At 28.8% G+C, this 17811-nt stretch overlaps 1 protein-coding gene across 1 annotated transcript in view; it reads right to left on the bottom strand.

Moving 5' to 3' along the window:
- Positions 1-17811, bottom strand: part of LOC107438514 (sperm-specific sodium:proton exchanger) — an 86619-nt gene that overhangs the window by 39749 nt on the left and 29059 nt on the right. Inside the window, exons 8-10 of the mRNA XM_071181066.1 lie at positions 10316-10491; positions 5737-5880; positions 1756-1853 (exon numbers count right to left, since the gene is read on the bottom strand). Coding sequence (XP_071037167.1) covers positions 1756-1853; positions 5737-5880; positions 10316-10491 — 418 coding nt within the window. The remainder of the gene's footprint in view (positions 1-1755; positions 1854-5736; positions 5881-10315; positions 10492-17811) is intronic.

The raw sequence follows: 17811 nt of genomic DNA on the forward strand, positions 1-17811 counted from the left end.
TAAACTGATAAGTAATATATTTAAAACTTTTCCTTCTTTATTAATGAATTAAAAGTTAAAATTGAAATTTTTATTAATAAAGATTTTTCTAATTTATAACAAAAAATGACGTATGTTTATTTGTGAAAAAATAGGAAAGTTATGAAATAGATAAAGATTTTTTCAATTTTTTAAATTGTGATTGCCGATTGCTTTACTAGATATTATAAGTTTATAAAATTTTATTTAAGCATTTACAAACTGATAAATTGATTCACACATTGACTAGTACGTTGATTCTTGGGTTCATCAATTCGTAGATTTGCTTTACTACTTTCCTCAATCCATCTTACCTTTATTATCTCGCTATATTGAGAATAATTTCTAGTAAAACTGTAGTGACGTGCAAGTCATACTAAATGATATTTGCTAAAATTTATTTCTTTTTGGTCCAAATAAAATTTTTTAATGTTTATAAAACTATAAAAATAAAACCCATATAAATTTTTGATTTAGACAAAATAATAAAAGTGTGTGAAGAGAAGAGGTAAATGTGCATAAAATACTTTTGCGAAAAAAGTATTATTGCGAGAATTTTTGCGAAATTAAAAATTTGAGTTTTTTTTAGTATTTTTGCGGAAAAAAAATTTGATTTTTATGAAAGTCTGTTTTAAATCATGCTATAAAATTTGAATTTGAGCTGCAATTTGTGTCAGAAATAGCAGTTGAACATTCTGTTTTTTTTTATGTAAATGGGTACAAAATCTTGACTCATTGCGATTTCAGAGCGTTTTTTAATATTTCATTTCAAAGTCTTTTATTTTTAGCTTTTATCATTTAACAATTCTTCAAAACTCCATGTAAATCATGAATTCACTTCCGATTTGAAATTTTTAAAAAAAAAATGCAGTTGAACCACGGGTCTTGTTTTCTTTGATTTAAAATTGTATTAAAAATTTCAATCTTACAATAGACAGTTTTTAAATAAATTTTTAGGAATTTTATGAGCAGGAATACTTTTTACGAGAATAATTCCTAATTCTGCCATGCCATTACTTATATTTTGGATTTGAGCTATATGTCGTTTCAGAAATGGAAATGACAGAAACGAATTCTACATCTTTAATTATTTGATGTGAATCTGAATAATTTTTTCGCTCCTAAAGGAGCATTTTAGAAAATTCTACGTGTTTGAATCTCAGAGCTTATAATGTTTGGGCTTTTGTTTTTTATGAAATGAAGTCGTAAAGAAATTGATATTTAAATGTTTTGAACTAAACTCGACTTGGATATTTAGAAACTAATCTTTCAAAATTACAACGTTGAAACTATAAAGTTTTCATAAAAATATTTTGTCAAATGGAGATTTGCATTGTATATGATTTTTAGTTGTTCTTCTAATTAAAATTTGTGTATACAAATCACAAGACTGTTTTTAAAATTTTCTACATAAGACAACTGTTTTTTAAAAAAATTATGTTTTAGATAATTGCGCTTTTTGAAAAGTCATTCTTCTGTAAAATAGCCACACTTTCTCTCGATTCATTCTGCAATCAAATTCTATTGGAGCAATGTAATTAAATTGAATTTAGAGGTCTATTGAAACTAACTTTTCAGCCATCTCAAAAAATTTTATAATTAATTTCACTCATTTGCAATAACGTTTTGGGAAATTTCTTGCAATTTTTTAAGTTATAAAAGCTTTTTTGTTTGAGATATTGTTCGATATCGTAAAAACCACCCAAACGATTGTACATGCACGCAAGTTTCTTATACTTTTCAGTACTTTCAACAGCATTCTCTGCTGCTAGAGTCAAGTATCTGAAGGTTCTTCGTAAAATTCCAAAACGACTACACTGTTGCCATATTGAACCCTGCGAAAATAAAAAATAATAATATGAAGTCTAGATTAAAAACAGTTTTCTATAATATACAGACATAGTCGACGAGATAGAAAACTAGTTTATGAGTTTTAATTATTCTAATTTATATTCCAAAGGTCATTTGTTTAAAATCATACGATTTTGAAAGGGGTCAGTTGGAATGTTCAAAAGAGAATATTATTTTATTCAAATTTTTTTTCCATCAAATAAAAAAGTTCGAAAAAAAGCGTTTGACAAGGAACATTAATTAAAGGATTTTTATCTCTGTTTCTGACACGAAATTGATATTAAAATAGTTGACATTTAACATTCGGTTGACTTTATTGGCAGTCTGTTTAACGTTTGGTTTGGTATAGAAAGTAAATTTGAATTAATTTTATTTGGACATAATATTTTACTCAGAAAAATAGATTTGATAAAAACTTCGATAATACTTTTTTTTCAAAATTAAAACATACTTATGAGCGTAGAAGATAATTAGTCTTTTTATTTTTTTGATATTTGTCACAAATATTGCATACATTTTTCAATATTCATTAATTTTATAAAAAAAAAGTCTGGTGGTTGAAATTAAATAAAAGAATATTTCTTTAAACAATAAACTGAAGAGCTTAAAAGTGCATTTTGAATGATGCTTTAAAAATAATAAAGTTTCTATGCTTAAAAACACACTATAGTATCATATTATATTACGACACATACTACTGTAGTGTGAAGCAATAATTCATTCTTTCGGAGAAGGCTGTTTTTCAATAAAAAAAAAGACATCCTGTAAATAGAGAGATTTAACATTTTCATGTAGCATCCTGCACATTTATGTACGTATGTTCTACGCCAGAGAACAGAGGTTGTTCGATAGTAATTGCGCTGCATAGTACATAAGTACATAAACTTGCAGAAAGCTACGTGAAAGTGATAAATTTCTCTATTAATTACTGTTTTTAAACTCGTCCATTTGATTTTTTCAAATTTATGTCACTAATGCGTTTTTCAAAAAGGTTTATTGATAATTTTTGCAATAATCTTCTTATATTTTAGAATTCATTATGCATTTAAGAATTTTTGCATATTTATGGAATTTAAGTAAAGTTAAAATTAAAATAGTTTTAATTTTTGACTGTATTTAAAAGCGTAGATGATAATTTTTAATTGGCGGGAGGAAACATATTTAATTAAATATTTGATACATTATTGGTGAGTGGAAGGATAAAAACAGGTGGTCTTGAGCTGCGAAAAAGGGTACAGAATTTGTTTATTAATTATTAGAGTGAGAACAGTTATCAAAGTGGACACAAAATCGTTGTGCAATGAAAGTTAGGGAAAATCTTTCAAAGTAAATCCGTAAAATGTTTCCTTTTAGGGAATCAGGGAAAACTTAGTAATTGTTATTGGTTTGTTAAATGGGTCCAGGGAAGAAGTCTTTCCCATGAATTAGAGGAATATTCTCCAAAGTGGTAATTAATGCATACTGAAAAATAGATTAAAAGACAGGTTGTGGATTTTAAAGCAGGAGGGAGAAAGAGCGTCTCGATTTGAATAATAAATTAAGAAAAGGATTTACAGAAAAGGAATAACATGGAAAGATTAATTGAAGCTTCTTATGTTTCATACATATATGTATATACAACGAAGAGCCATTTCATTATGACCACCCTCCATCTGTAACAATGGGCTCGCCCAGGTTTTCATGGTTTCTCGCCCAGGAACAATGCTTTCATGGGGCACATTAGGACCCATAAACCTCATAGAACAATCCCTGACGTTTGTAAGCTACTTGAACATAGTTGCAGACCACGTTCACCCATTCATGGCAACAGCTTTTCCAGCGGGGGATGGTGTTTACCAACAAAATAATGCACCAGGTAATAAGGGTCGAATCGTCATGGATTGGTTCGAGGAACATTCCAGTGACTTTCAAGTCACGCCTTGGCCTTCAAATTCACCTGACCTTAATCCAATAGAGCATTTGTGGTCCTACTTGGAGAACCAATTTCGTGCTGCCACGCTACCCCCGCGCAATGTGAGGGAATTGCAGGACCAGTTGGTGAGTGCTTGGTACCAGATGCCTCAGACTACCTATCAGCACCTTGTGGAATCGATGGCACGTCGGGTACTAGCAGTTTTGAGGGCTAAAGGTGGTCCTACATGTTATTAGCAGGGTGGTCATAATGTAATGGCTCTTCGGTGTATATGTAAACAGCTGCTTTACTGGGTTTGTATTGTAAAATCGGAATTAGATGTCTGATCCATTGCAGTCTATTGCATTTTACGACATTAACAATACTATCAGGTTGTTTATACTTCGAATAAATTTCAAAGTTAAACAAGAATCTATAGCTATTATTTTTATGATCTGCTTCAAATATCTTTCTCAGGAATTTCTGTCCAAAGGACAATAATTTAGTTTCATGTAATTTGATTATTACCCATAAAGCAGAATAGGTCGAATAAATGTTAAGTTTTATTTTTAAACTTAGAAAATCGAGATTTTAGATGGTTTTTGAGACCTTGATAGCATTTATTTGTCATGACAAGCCTGTTGTTTAACTCGACGCTCTAATAATTGAACATTGTAAGTAGTGATGATGGTTCCAAGTTGTTTGAACTTGTGGGGAGAGCAGTATTCGACCATGTCAACCGTCTTCTAAGAAAAGGTACCCCGACATAGAGTCGAGTTAACATGTCTTATATACTAGTGAATTGTGTTGTAATTTTGTAGTGGTAGATACGCTACAAACTCTTTCAAAAGTGTAATTCTTCACTGTAAATGACTGTGTGTTAGGCGTATTATGGAAAGTCTCCATGGATTTTGTTTTATCGTTGTTTATTTTTAGACCTAATTCAGTCAAATCTATCATCGATCTGTGAATAGTTAAAATAAGTAAAAATAAGAAATTAAAATAAAGTAATTGTGCAAACATTTAATTTATTTGACTACTTAATATCTTAAACTTTATCAGATTTGTTATTTTATTTTTGACTATTTGTAATAAATTTAGTTTTAAATTATAATCTTCACATCTTTCTGGTTTTCTATATTTAAGTTGATGAGTGAATTTGACCGAAAAATGTCTCTTTAATTTCTTGAAAGTCAAGTCTTAATATTTTGGACATTTAGAACAATTTTATCACGTATAAAAGAGGTTTTTCTCTCTGTATGCCTTTACAAAGCGTTTGTATATGTAAAAATAATTGGATTTATCCTTGCTATTCGGAGTTTGGAATTAAAAAATCGTAAGAAATGTAAGAAATTTAGTTCGACTTTCGGGCAGTTTTATGGCATATAAATTTAAATCTTGCCTTACAAGGAATTTAGATTAGATTTTAATCACTGAAGAAGTCTTATTAGTTAAATCTATCGGAGTTTTATTTATGATCCAAGTGTGGATAAAAAATATTTAATATGGAAAAAATAAAAATTATGTGATAGTAAAAAAATAAAAAATATGTAATATGGAAAAAATAAAAAATATGTAATATGGAAAAAATAAAAAATGTGCAATATGGAAAAAATGAAAAAAAAAATGAACATTTATTATTCTTTTATGTTTACATTTATTATTATGAACATTTATTATTAAGAATAACTAAAAAAAGTTAATTAAGTTTAATAAACTGAATTCTTTTTCCCAAAAATATTTTATTGTATTTATGAGCTTATTTTCTTCAAAGCAATATAATTCTACAAAAATCGGTCTCAGGATGTTAAATAAATAAGGCACTTTTCCAAACCTAAATATTTGATTTTGTGTTGCATATTTGTTTGAAAGCTATAACTGTATTGAAAGGCAGCACATGCACATTTTTAATCAATTAACATGTTGTTCACTTGAAGTTTTTAAATTGTTACTATACAATGAACATAAAAACATACTTGAAATGCGCGTAAAACTTGAATTCTAGATTCCTCTTCAAGTCCTCGAACTTCATCTTCATTTGGAGTTAATTTTATTTCCTTTTTACACTCTTGGCACTGCCCTCTATCGAAATCAAATGCAATAGGAAGTTCCTCCGGTTTCTGAAACAAACTTTATAGTAACTTCCAGAAATAAGATAAAAGATGTTTCCAAATTACAGGTTTTTTGATAAATATTTTCAGAATCCTTGTCAGAAACGAAGTCATGGAGAATATGAACAGGTTGGAGCAAATTCATATTCAAATGAGGACAAAATGAAAACTGTATTGAAATAACACTCATGCGAATGGGAAGAAATTATCGAAACGTGCTTAGTTAGGCCATGGTGGCTCAGAGAAAAGAATGCTTGAATTCCAATGAGGTGATCCAGTTCGTGTATATATATATATATATATATATTNTATATTAAATATTTAAATTTAAAAAAAAAATATATATTAAAAAGTCGGAAAACAAAATAAAATGAAAAAAATATAATCTCACTCGATTATATTTTTTAACAGGAGTGTTTTATCTGGATTAGGAGAGATTATATCTTTTCCTTTTTTTGTTTTCCGGGTTTTTAATATAAATTTTTTTAAGTAGAAATTTTTCGTAATTTTAGTAATTTTTCTTTACCTCTTTCAACTAGTCTTTTTTATTTTCCATGTTTTCTCTAGATTTTTATCTTATATACACTGCTCGAAGCAATTAAAGGATATTGTAAATCTTGCATAAAATAACGATATAAATTTTTTTCTTCTTCGTAAAATGGAAGAAGAGATTATCAAATGAAATTTTTTCCTATTTTCAAACTTCGCAATATGCAAATTTTGAGTTTGACATCGAAAACGAAGGTTTAGCGGATACGAATTTGTGTTTGGCTTTTAACTTAATGAAAGACAAAGCGGAAAAGAATGATCAACATTCAGTAAGCGTGTTGCTTCGATGAGTGAGATGTCTCAACAAAGTCATTTAAACGAATTAGAAGCTTGGAGAATTGTTGGCTGGTTAGAGTGGGGCCAAAAACAAGCCGAAGTAGCAGAATCCATTGGGGTTTCACAAATTGCACTTTTCGGGATCTGGAACCGTTTTTTGGAGGCTGGAAATGCAGGCCGAAGAATAGGGCACGGGCAAAGACGTGAACAACTCCCAATGGAGACTCTTATTTAACACTTAAGGTTTGGTGACACCAAAATATGAATGTCACATTTCTTGAACAACACTTTCACTCGGTTACTGACACCACAGCTTCGACACAAACTGTCCGAAACCGTCCTTACTGTGTAGGTCTGTATATTCTCTGACCAATGGTGTGTGTTACGTTAACGGCAAGACACCATCACGCCCGCAGGGAGTGGACAACAGAGTATGTCAACTGGAAAAGAAATGAATGGCGCAATGTTCTTTTCTCTGATGAGTCCCGTTTTTCTGTTCATCCTGATAATAGACGTATTTTCATCTGGAGGGAACATGGCACTGGAAACAAGCTTGCGTTCGAGCACGAAAGTGTAAGATTTGGTGGTGGGCGAGTGGTGGTCTATACTAGCATCTCCATTGATGTGCGCACCGATCTCCATATCATTCGAAATTGAGCTCTGACCGTTCGCTGATAAAGGGATGAGATCCTGAGACCTATTGTATTTCCTAACCCTGCAGCAATTGGAGATGACTACATGTTAATGGACGGCAATTGCAGTCCAAATTGTGCAAACTTAGTGAATGATTACCTTCTGGAAGAAGGAATCATATGAATGGATTGACTAGCTTGTTCTCTGGACATGAACCCAATCGAGCATGTTTGGGACATTCTAGGCAGACGAATTGCTGGACGCCTACTACCCCCACAAACTCTCCAAGAAAGGGATAGAATACCCCATAACCTCTGATTGACTCGATAATTCTCATTGATAACCTCTCATTGACTCGATGCCTCAATCAACAAGAAAATGATTTGTGTAAAAATATTGTAATTTTTGCCTGAAAAGTTATTTTTATGATATATGATTTCTTTCAAGATAGTTTAATTTGCAGGCGCTTATGGATGTGGAGCTGAATACAAAGGTTAATTTAAGCCAATTTGATTACCGCTAGAACTTGAGTGAAGAGGAAACGAGATAAATAGCTCCCTTTTTCCCCACAGTCTTCCACAAAAGAGCTTCACTAGATTACAGAGGTGTTTTGTTTTCTTTGAAGCATTGATATGCGATTCCCAATGTATAAACTTTTTGAAGTTTATTTTTTATATGGATTGTAAAATTATATAAAATGTCTTGAATCTATTTTAAAACAACTGACAAGGAGTGTTTAGCGATTGACGTGGATTTCAAAAACATGCAATGTTTTTGGAATCCTTGTCAAGATTAATTTCAAAACACTCTGTAGAAATTTTTCTTTTAAAAAAAGAGAACCTTTTAGGTTAGCGTTGAATTATAAAGTATCATAATTTTGGAGGAAATATTTACTGTTATATACAATTCTAGTTTTTTTAAGGATTGTACCATGGGAAGGAATATAAATTATTTAATTATGTTGAATGGTAGGTAATGCCTCTATAGAAATATGCATATAAAAAAAAACTATCTTTTTTTTTGTATTTAATGACATAATTAGATTAACATTGCTCCAAACAATTAAAATTCCTTCGATAATGGCGTTTAAATTTTGAAGTTGAAATATTAATATTAGTTATAAATAGATTTACGCTCATGTATTTCAGAATGCTAATCTATCATCATGGCTTAACCCCTTCTCTGTCGGCATCGCATCTCATACGTTAGTCGTTTTGGGTCCGTAGGATTGGTGTCGTATGCTGTGCGACGAAGAGAAAAATTGCTTCATTGAAATTTAATTCGTCTCTTCTTACACGTCTCTTTAAATCCCGAGATTAATTTTACATTTATGAATATTGTTTAGAGATAGCGTAACTAGTCCCAAATAGTTTGTAGCCGTTATTTCCGCTCTTAAATCGATATCAAAATCCTTTTGTACTTTCTGTAATTTCACTTTCATTATTGTTAAAATTAATCATCGTTATTAAAATTATTTCATTTCATTTGTATTAAATTAATTATTAATTATTAATGATATCAAAATAATTTTGTACTTTCTGTAATTTTGCTTTCATCATTGTTAAAATTGTATTTCATCAGTATTAAAATTATTTCATTTCATTAATATTAAGTTAATTATCATTAATTACTTACTGGTATTGATTAATTATGTTTAATTATTTTATTAGAAATGCATTATTTTCCAAAATAATATCCACCTAATTTTATTAATTATTTTATGCACATATTGATCTTAAACACATTAAAGCAATACAGTTAATGAATAAGCGTTATGTATTTTTTAAGACAAAATTTGGATCAAGCAAAAATATGCTTGCTGACAAAAATATTTAGAATTTTAGTTTAGGATAGAACATATGTTAATTTTGAGCAATAAAAATTTGGGTCGGAAATTGAAAAAAAATGCGACAAAGAAGGTCCTTTAAAAGCTCCTTTGTAAGCTAGAATAAAAATTCAAATCTTTGATCTATAAAATGTTAAAAAAAGCTTATATAAAAAAAGATGTTTTTTTTCGATTGAGAGATAAATTAGTTTTTAGTATATTTTTACACATAACCCAATTATATCTATTATAGTATTAACTTCTAGAAGTTTTTTAAATTAATATTAAAAAAGAAATATTCAAGTTACTGAACGCTGTGCGACTGTTTTAATGCACGGAATGACAAATTGTAATGTTTTATTCACATCCATATTTACTCTCTTACATTTGCAAACTTTTTTACCAAACAGATTTACTTCGATGACATCTGACGTGATGATTATAGATTTAATGTAATATATTTATTTACTAAAATTAAGCCCAATCTTAGATAAGTGTTCTATCTTAGCCATTACATGCTGCGTGTACTGGCTCCTTTTTCTGTCAATTTCATTCGTAATATTACTATATTTTTTTTAGCAACAATTATGCATGTTAATAATAAAGCGCATTAATGTTACTGTATTTAACTAGTAATTAAGTAAACCCAAGGACTTTTATGGCATTTTAACAACATTTAGGAAATCTGTGCATTCATTGTACATTTTTAACGTGACCCCTGTTTAAGGTAGCTAGTTAAACAGAATATGTTAGAAATGTTTTAGAAATATTTGTGGCAGCGCTTATATCGAACTAAGTTGAACCATACTATCGTACTTCTTAAACTTGATTACACCATAATGTGGTTCAACGTGAATCAAACTCGATACCTATTCGAAGTAGTAGCTAATTTCGGTACTACGTTTAAAATATCAACATTATGGCTCTATGTTGAACCAATATTTCTGAGAGTGTGTTCTGATATCAGAACCTAGTCGAATTATCCTGCATTGAGTTCTAAGGTAAACAAATCAGATTCAGAAACATAGCAATACAGACAGACAAAGACTCAAATATTTTTAACAAACGTAATTATGGCTATGGCAACAAGAAGATTAGCTGTATTTATAACTCAATGAAGGATTAGATACAAAGAAATATGGTTAGTATTTTAAAGCGTACCATCATTCCTTCGTATGGATTTCTTATGTAAGTCACCTCTTGAACCCACATCCAGTCCACCCCTACCAGGTATTTATTGCTTTTAGAAACTTTCTCGGTATCTTTAACAACTTTTCTGAGTAGCGCCACTGTTTTCTTCATTGATTTGAATTCTTTGGTTGTTATTTTAGTAACACCTGTTAAAAGAATATTTAACTAATGAAACTTATTAGTATGAGTTATATCAATTACGTTTTTTAAAATGAAAAAAAAATCGGTTAATAGTTATATTTTATATGCCAGTGTATGACTAAGTGCAACTAAACGTTATCAGAAAAATATTTTGAAATGGAAGAAAACTAAATGTTATCGTTTTTTACCCTTTCCGACGCAGTGTTGCCAGTTCGGCTAAACTTAATACAAAAATGTTACAAACTACTAGAAATGTAATAATATTTGCTTCTGAACGTTATCTAATTTTAGCTACCACTAATCTTTAAGCAACAAAGAGATTAAGTTTGCCTCTTCAATAAGAATGCACTGTTAGGGCATACCAGTTTGGTAACACTTAATCCAAAAATGTTACAAACTAATAGAAATATAACACTCTTTGCTTCTAAACGTTTATCAATTTTAGCTACCGCTAATCTTTAAGCAGAGACAAGATTAAGTATGCGTCTTCAATAAAAATACACAGTCAGAGGCATACCAGTTTGGTAACACCTAATTCAAAAATGTTACAAACTAATAGAAATGTAATAATATTTGCTTCTAAACGTCATCAATTTTTAGCTACCACTAATCTTTAAGCAACGACGAGATTAAGTATGCCTCTTCAATAAGAATACACTATTAGAGGCTTACCAGTTTGGTAACACCTAATCCAAAAATGTTGCAAACTAATAGAAATGTAATACTATTTGCTTCTAAATGTCTATCAATTTTAGCTACCACTAATCTTTAAACAACAAAGAGATTAAGTATGCCTCTTTAATAAGAACTCANCAGTTTGATAACACTTAATCCAAAAATATTACAAACTAATAGAAATGTAATAATATTTGCTTCTAAACGTCATCAAGTTTTAGCTACCACTAATCTTTAAGCAACAAAGAGATTAAGTATGCCTCTTCAATAATATACACTGTCAGAGACATACCAGTTTGGTAACACCTAATCCAAAAATGTTACAAACTAATAGAAATGTAATACTATTTGCTTCTAAACGTCTATCAATTTTAGCTACCACTAATCTTTAAACAACAAAGAGATTAAGTATGCCTCTTTAATAAGAACTCACTGCTATTGTCAGAAGTCGCAGTTTCTAAAATGTTGCCTGATTAATGAAATTTGATTTACTTGAAATTTACTTGAAATTTGCTGAGAAACTTGCTGAGGAATTACTGAAATTCTGCATTAAATGAATAATACAAAAAAACTTGTAATACGAGATAGTTTTCATGCTATTGATGCAGTTTTCATGATGTCATTTCTAAAGATAGTACTCATGATACTAAGGATAGTATAGATAGTAAAGATAGTAAAGTAAAGATAGTTTTTAAAAAAAAGTTTTGCATTACTTCAATCTATTATTTGAACTTATCTTTCTAACTTACTACTATTACCTGCTTATGATGTTTAAAAAGAATTATACAATGATTTTTATGTTTCTTTAGGAAAGAAACACATATTTTTTTCAATATTTCTTTAGTCGAATTTTTCATCTTATTTTATAAAAAGAATAAACCAATTTCATTTTCTATTCAGACATGCTTCCTATTTTTTTAATAAACTTCCATCCATCCTGCTCATTTCCTTCACCAACCCCCATGATCGCTTCTCATTCATCACTGTTTTTTCCATTTTGAAGTCGAAATTTTCCCAATATATACGGAATATAGACAGAAAAGAAAAAAAAGTCTATAGAAATAATAGAATTGTATAATCTTTTCATCAGCCCACACGATTATATCCGCAAAAAAGAGTGCTTTCTGATATTGTATCAATATAGCCAAAGCAAAATATATTAATACAATAGTGTGAAGAGCACTCAAAATTTTTTTTACAAAAATTACGACAAATAAAATAGAACACAATATGTAAACATAAGTAAAAATAACATGTAAAAACAGAAAATGAAATAAAAGAAAAAGAAAAAACAGTATAAAACATAGACTTTAAATCGAGTAGTGAAATCAGATGTACATACATGGACGGGAAATTTTTCAAGAATGATTTAAAAATGCTTTCGCAACATGATTGCCAGATTACAAAATATGAAAACAAAAGCGCAAATTGAGTGTAACAAGAGGGTTTTAAAGTGCCGTTCATACTGCACTGCTGAAGTGATTTGTTATTCTGAGTTTTGATTTGTTAGTTACCAAGGATGGGCCCGAAATGGATGTGCGCAAGGTAATATTATACTGGATAATTTNAGACTCTGTCTAAATAAAATAAAAATAAAATAAAAATAACAAACAACAGTTAAAAAAAAAGGATGAACTTTTATTTAAAAAACCCGAAAAAAAAAGATATAATCTTTTCATCAGCCCACACGATTATATCCTCAAAAAAGAGCGCTTTCTGATATTGTATCAATATAGCCAAGGCTAAATATATTAATACAATAGTGTGAGGAGCACTCATAAAATTTTTTACTAAAATTCAAATAAAATAGAACACAATATGTAAACATAAGTAAAAATAACATGTAAAAACAGAAAATGAAATAAAAGAAAAAGAAAAAACAGTATAAAACATAGACTTTAAATCGAGTAGCGAAATCAGATGTACTTACATGGACGGGAAATTTTTCAAGAATGATTTAAAAATGTTTTCGCAACATGATAGCCAGATTACAAAATATGAAAACAAAAGCGCAAATTGAGTGTAACTAGAGAGTTTTAAAGTGCCGTTCTAANATATATATAATAATAATAATAATTGATAACAATCCCAAAATGTAACACAAAGAGGAACTCTCAAACCAACGTTGGTGTCAATTAAGATATTTTAATATAGTGAGATAAAAAGTTACCAATAGGGCTAATATCACAACAAAAGAATAAGATATCAGAGAAGCCGTTGCTACATTATTTGGTAAGACAGAAACGAAAAAAGTCTTAAAATTAAAAAAATATCAGTATTTTTTTAAAAAATAAATAAACGAGAGTTAAATAGCTTAAAAATAACTCTTGATTACAAAGGGTTTAACACTTATTAAACTTACTTTTTTGTTATTTTTGAATCTACATACTAGTATGCTTAAATCTCATTTGTCAAACATAAAAGTTTGTTTCAAGTACCAGATTTAGCCATAATTATTGAAAAAAAATTAGAAGCAAAACGTAGTGGCAAAGGATTTTAAATAAAAATAATTTTAATTTTGCCTTTAGGCTTGTCATCCTTTTGACATTATTATCTTTTTAAAAAGATAATCTTATTTCTGCATCTCATTAAGACTTGAGAGCTTCAATGATATAATAATTTAATGCCTTTATACGTAACGTTTTTAATTTGAATTTGTGTTATGAAATAAAATGTCACTCCCAGTTTAAGAGTTTCATTAAAGGGAACTTAATAGCATATAAAATAAGCAAAATTATTTTTAAAGAGAAAATGTTGCGAACAAAAATGAGAAAACTAATTACTTTAGTTTAAAAATTAAGAGCATGCTTTCCTTTTATGAGTGAAAAATTATTTTTATAAAAATTGTTCCATTGTGTGTGTAGGCGTGTTTAATTATTTAAATAATGAATTTTACTTGCTCCTCGATTTCTCGCGTGTTGCTAACACTCTTATAAAGTTTAAGTGCTGTAATTATGTCATATCAACCTACATTGGGCTTTTAATTTGATTATTTTGTTATGAAACAGGAAAACTCAGGCATTTTCACTGATTTTCTATTTTTCAATTAATAAATTAAGTTAAGAAATTTAAAATTACTTCTTTAAAAATTTGCTTTGATCTATAAATATTTGTAAAAGCATTATTTTAGAAATCAGGAATTAAACACAAACTGAAAAAAAAAATTCAAATTTTCGAAAACTAATTGTAGTGTTTGAAACAACTTAGTAATTGTTAGCACTTTGTAAATGGTAGAATTAAATAAGTATTTTGTTTATCTTCCATAGAATGTTAATAAATAATGTCCTAATGAATTAAAAATCCAAATAACTAAATTAAAAATATTAAATTGATTAAAAACACGTTTTTTGAAATGATACTTGAAAGAGCTTAGGTAATATAATAACTATAGATATTTTTCTTAGTATTGTTTTCAGATGGGTTCTGGATTTTTCTAGATTTTGCATTGGATTTTTATTCAGTTGAGAAGTTCTAGATTTCCGCTCTATAATAATATTATACTCAGAATACACACATAGCATAATACATAGAAGATAAGGGGGCACTTCGGAAACTAACAATAACTAGCAATATTGTTTTCATTATGCAAAAGTTTGTGAATTTATTTAATAAAGTGCTGCTTTTCACTTTAAAAGTGTTAAAGGAACACTTGATTTAACTGGAATATTATCTACTCTAAACGTGTCGACAAATCTTTAAGGGAAGAAAATCTACAATTGAGTAAAATTTCCGACACTCTCATAAACGTCCTGGAAATATAGGTTTAGTGATGCAAATTAGGAAAATCAACTTCTAAATTGTGCCTTCTAGCATTAAAAGTTTGTAAAAACTTTTCTATTTTTGATTTTTTTTAAAATTTCTAATTTTGAAAATTTTAATAACTTGAAATGAACTTAAATGGTTCCATTTTATAAATGATGACAGTTGGTTTTTGAAATTTGGCTTCGTCGTGCAAATTTTCAAAATTAATTTCTAAAGTGTCCCTTGTTACGTTAAAATTTTAGAATTTTATGCTAAATAAATAAACCCTAAAATTTAAGATTAACCTTAAATATTTAGTTTCTCTCTAAATACGGTAGTTTTATTTGCTTCCACATGTATCTTTGATTATATTCAAATTAGTTTTAAATCTGTTACGTCTTTTTTTGGAAAAAATACCGTTTAATAACCTTATATTTAACTGCAACATGCAATTTGATTCACATGATTTTATTACCGTATATTATTTCAACATGCTCACAAAACTCTTCAAAAATTATACGTAGAATTTTTATTTTCTTCCAGATAATAGTTACGTGCTATAAAGCATTTGCAAACCAGCAATCTGTTTTTTATTCCGAAATGTTTTTATCTATGCATATATGATGGTATGTGATAAAATAATTCTTTTATCCATAAAATGTCCATAAAAGCGAGAGGGTTAAAATTTCACTTAAGAAAAATGCTTTTGTGTCGTAATATTTATATAATCGAGATTCAATATTGTTTTCTTATTTTATTATGAAATTATACAAATACATAAAAAAACAAAACAAGGTTATGAAAGTAATATGAAATTAATAATTGGTATTTTATATGTGCTATTATTTGAGGGGTGTAACTTTAAATCAAAACAAATAGGTTTTCACTTTTATAATAGGTAATTTTCGCAAACTTTACTTGTTGATTGTTGGAAATAGGTTTTAAGACTAAAGGTAAGTGTTAGAACAGGTATTAAACTGTTGGAAACAGTTGCTCTTTAAAATTTTTTTACGGAATTCAAATGTAAGCATTAAATTGAAAATTATGATATGTAAAGGGTCGACCAATTGTGATATATACATCTGAGACATAGTCTATTACAGAGTAAAAAAATACGGATCAAGCTACAGTATAAAGTACCTGCGCTTTATGTGTTTCATCTGCAAACTCCATTTTCATCGTAAAATGTTATACAGTAAATTTTGCAGAAATATTTATTTAATTAGAGTGATTCAGTGACTTTACGGTAATTATCACAGTAAAAATTACAGTATATCAGTTTCGTTCTTAACATGTTCCAGGAGGAAATTCTCTGTGAGTTAGTAACATGTTCCGGTACTTTGAGTGCCGGTATTTCTTTAAATCGTAATTTGGCATCCTGAGTGCCAATTTTCTTTACTGTAATTTGATCAGAATTTTTTTTTCCAGTGTAAAATAGATTCTGATATTTTAAAAATATGGGAAGAAAATTTACCTGAATATTTTTGACATGGACATTGGAGAAAGACAACAAATAAAAAGATTTATGGTAAATATAAGGAACCATGTATAGAACCATGTAAGAAACCATTATAAGAATGAAAAAAAAATCTAAGGATTTGGATACATCTTGAAGAAGGTTGCGAAAAGAAGCGTTAAAGATTTTTGGAGGGAAAGCCAGGATGGTCAAGATTTAGAGGAAGGATAGAATGGATATGAAATTACCAAAAACGACTAAAAGAAAGTAAATACCCACAATTTTAAAGGAGGCCACGGTCTGAAAGAGCTGCAGAGCCAATATGATGATGATATTTGGAGAAATATTTTTGTAGTGAATGAGCATTATCTGTTCAATTGAGGAAACACTTCATGGCGTCGTTAATATTAAGTTGAAATGGATAAAAAATTTAAATATTTGTTTGTAAATATTTTAATTGTTAAAGAAAATCCTTTTTAAAAATTAATAAAGAATTAATAGACTCACAATAACAAATAAGTCATCGAAGATAATTTTTGATAATTTTTTGTTTATTAGCAAAAAATTAGTCTATTTTGTCTTAAATGGGCTTTTTAAGTTATTTAAATAATATTTACTTAAAGTAAACAAATCACAGTTACATATCTAAGAGATCAGTTGACTGTTACTTGATTAAAAACCTTATTGACTTCACAAATATTTTTGAAGTCAATGAGTTTTTTTTAACCAAGTGACATCTTAACATTTTGGGATTATTTATTTAACAATAGACTGTATCAATGCAAAAACAAAATTAATTTTTCCGAGTTTCATAATGCTGCCTATTTAGAAAGATTCAAAATATATACCTAAAACTTGTTCATTCTACGAAAAAATATGGAACTTTTAATAGATTTAAAAAAAAATTAGTATTCTCAAGGAATCAACTTACATTAAAGAGAAATTTTATTTTTCAAATTTGTTTGCATTTTAACTGCTTTCTCGTATAGTTTACTAGATATAATATCACCTTTGTCTTGTCATTCCGCCAAGCGCTCTGTAGGGTGAAGGTAGCGGGTTCGAATCCCCCCGTAACATTGAATGTATTTTGTGCTGTCCTTCAACTTGCGCTATCGGTTCTTTAACTTGACCTGGACTTATACGCCGTTGTTCTGAGTATATAAGTCTGCATTTGTACGTGTAACAAAATAAGTGAATAAGTAAAGGCTAACTCTGAATAAAACCACTACGTGATATTTTGCAAGCTGTCTCATTTAAAGTAGTATATCTAATTTACAAAGAGAGTATATTTCAGTTACAAGGAGATCACTTATTGTGATTAAAGATAGTTTCTTCCCACAATTTGTATGAATATATTTAATAAATTAATAAACGTTCTTCATTTAATGCTCTCTCCATGATTAAAGATAGTTTGCTAAGAAATAATCACTGAGAAAGTCAATACCTTGTTTCA

Source organism: Parasteatoda tepidariorum, chromosome 5 (assembly GCF_043381705.1).
Source record: "Parasteatoda tepidariorum isolate YZ-2023 chromosome 5, CAS_Ptep_4.0, whole genome shotgun sequence".
In the NCBI taxonomy this organism is placed as follows: domain Eukaryota; kingdom Metazoa; phylum Arthropoda; class Arachnida; order Araneae; family Theridiidae; genus Parasteatoda; species Parasteatoda tepidariorum.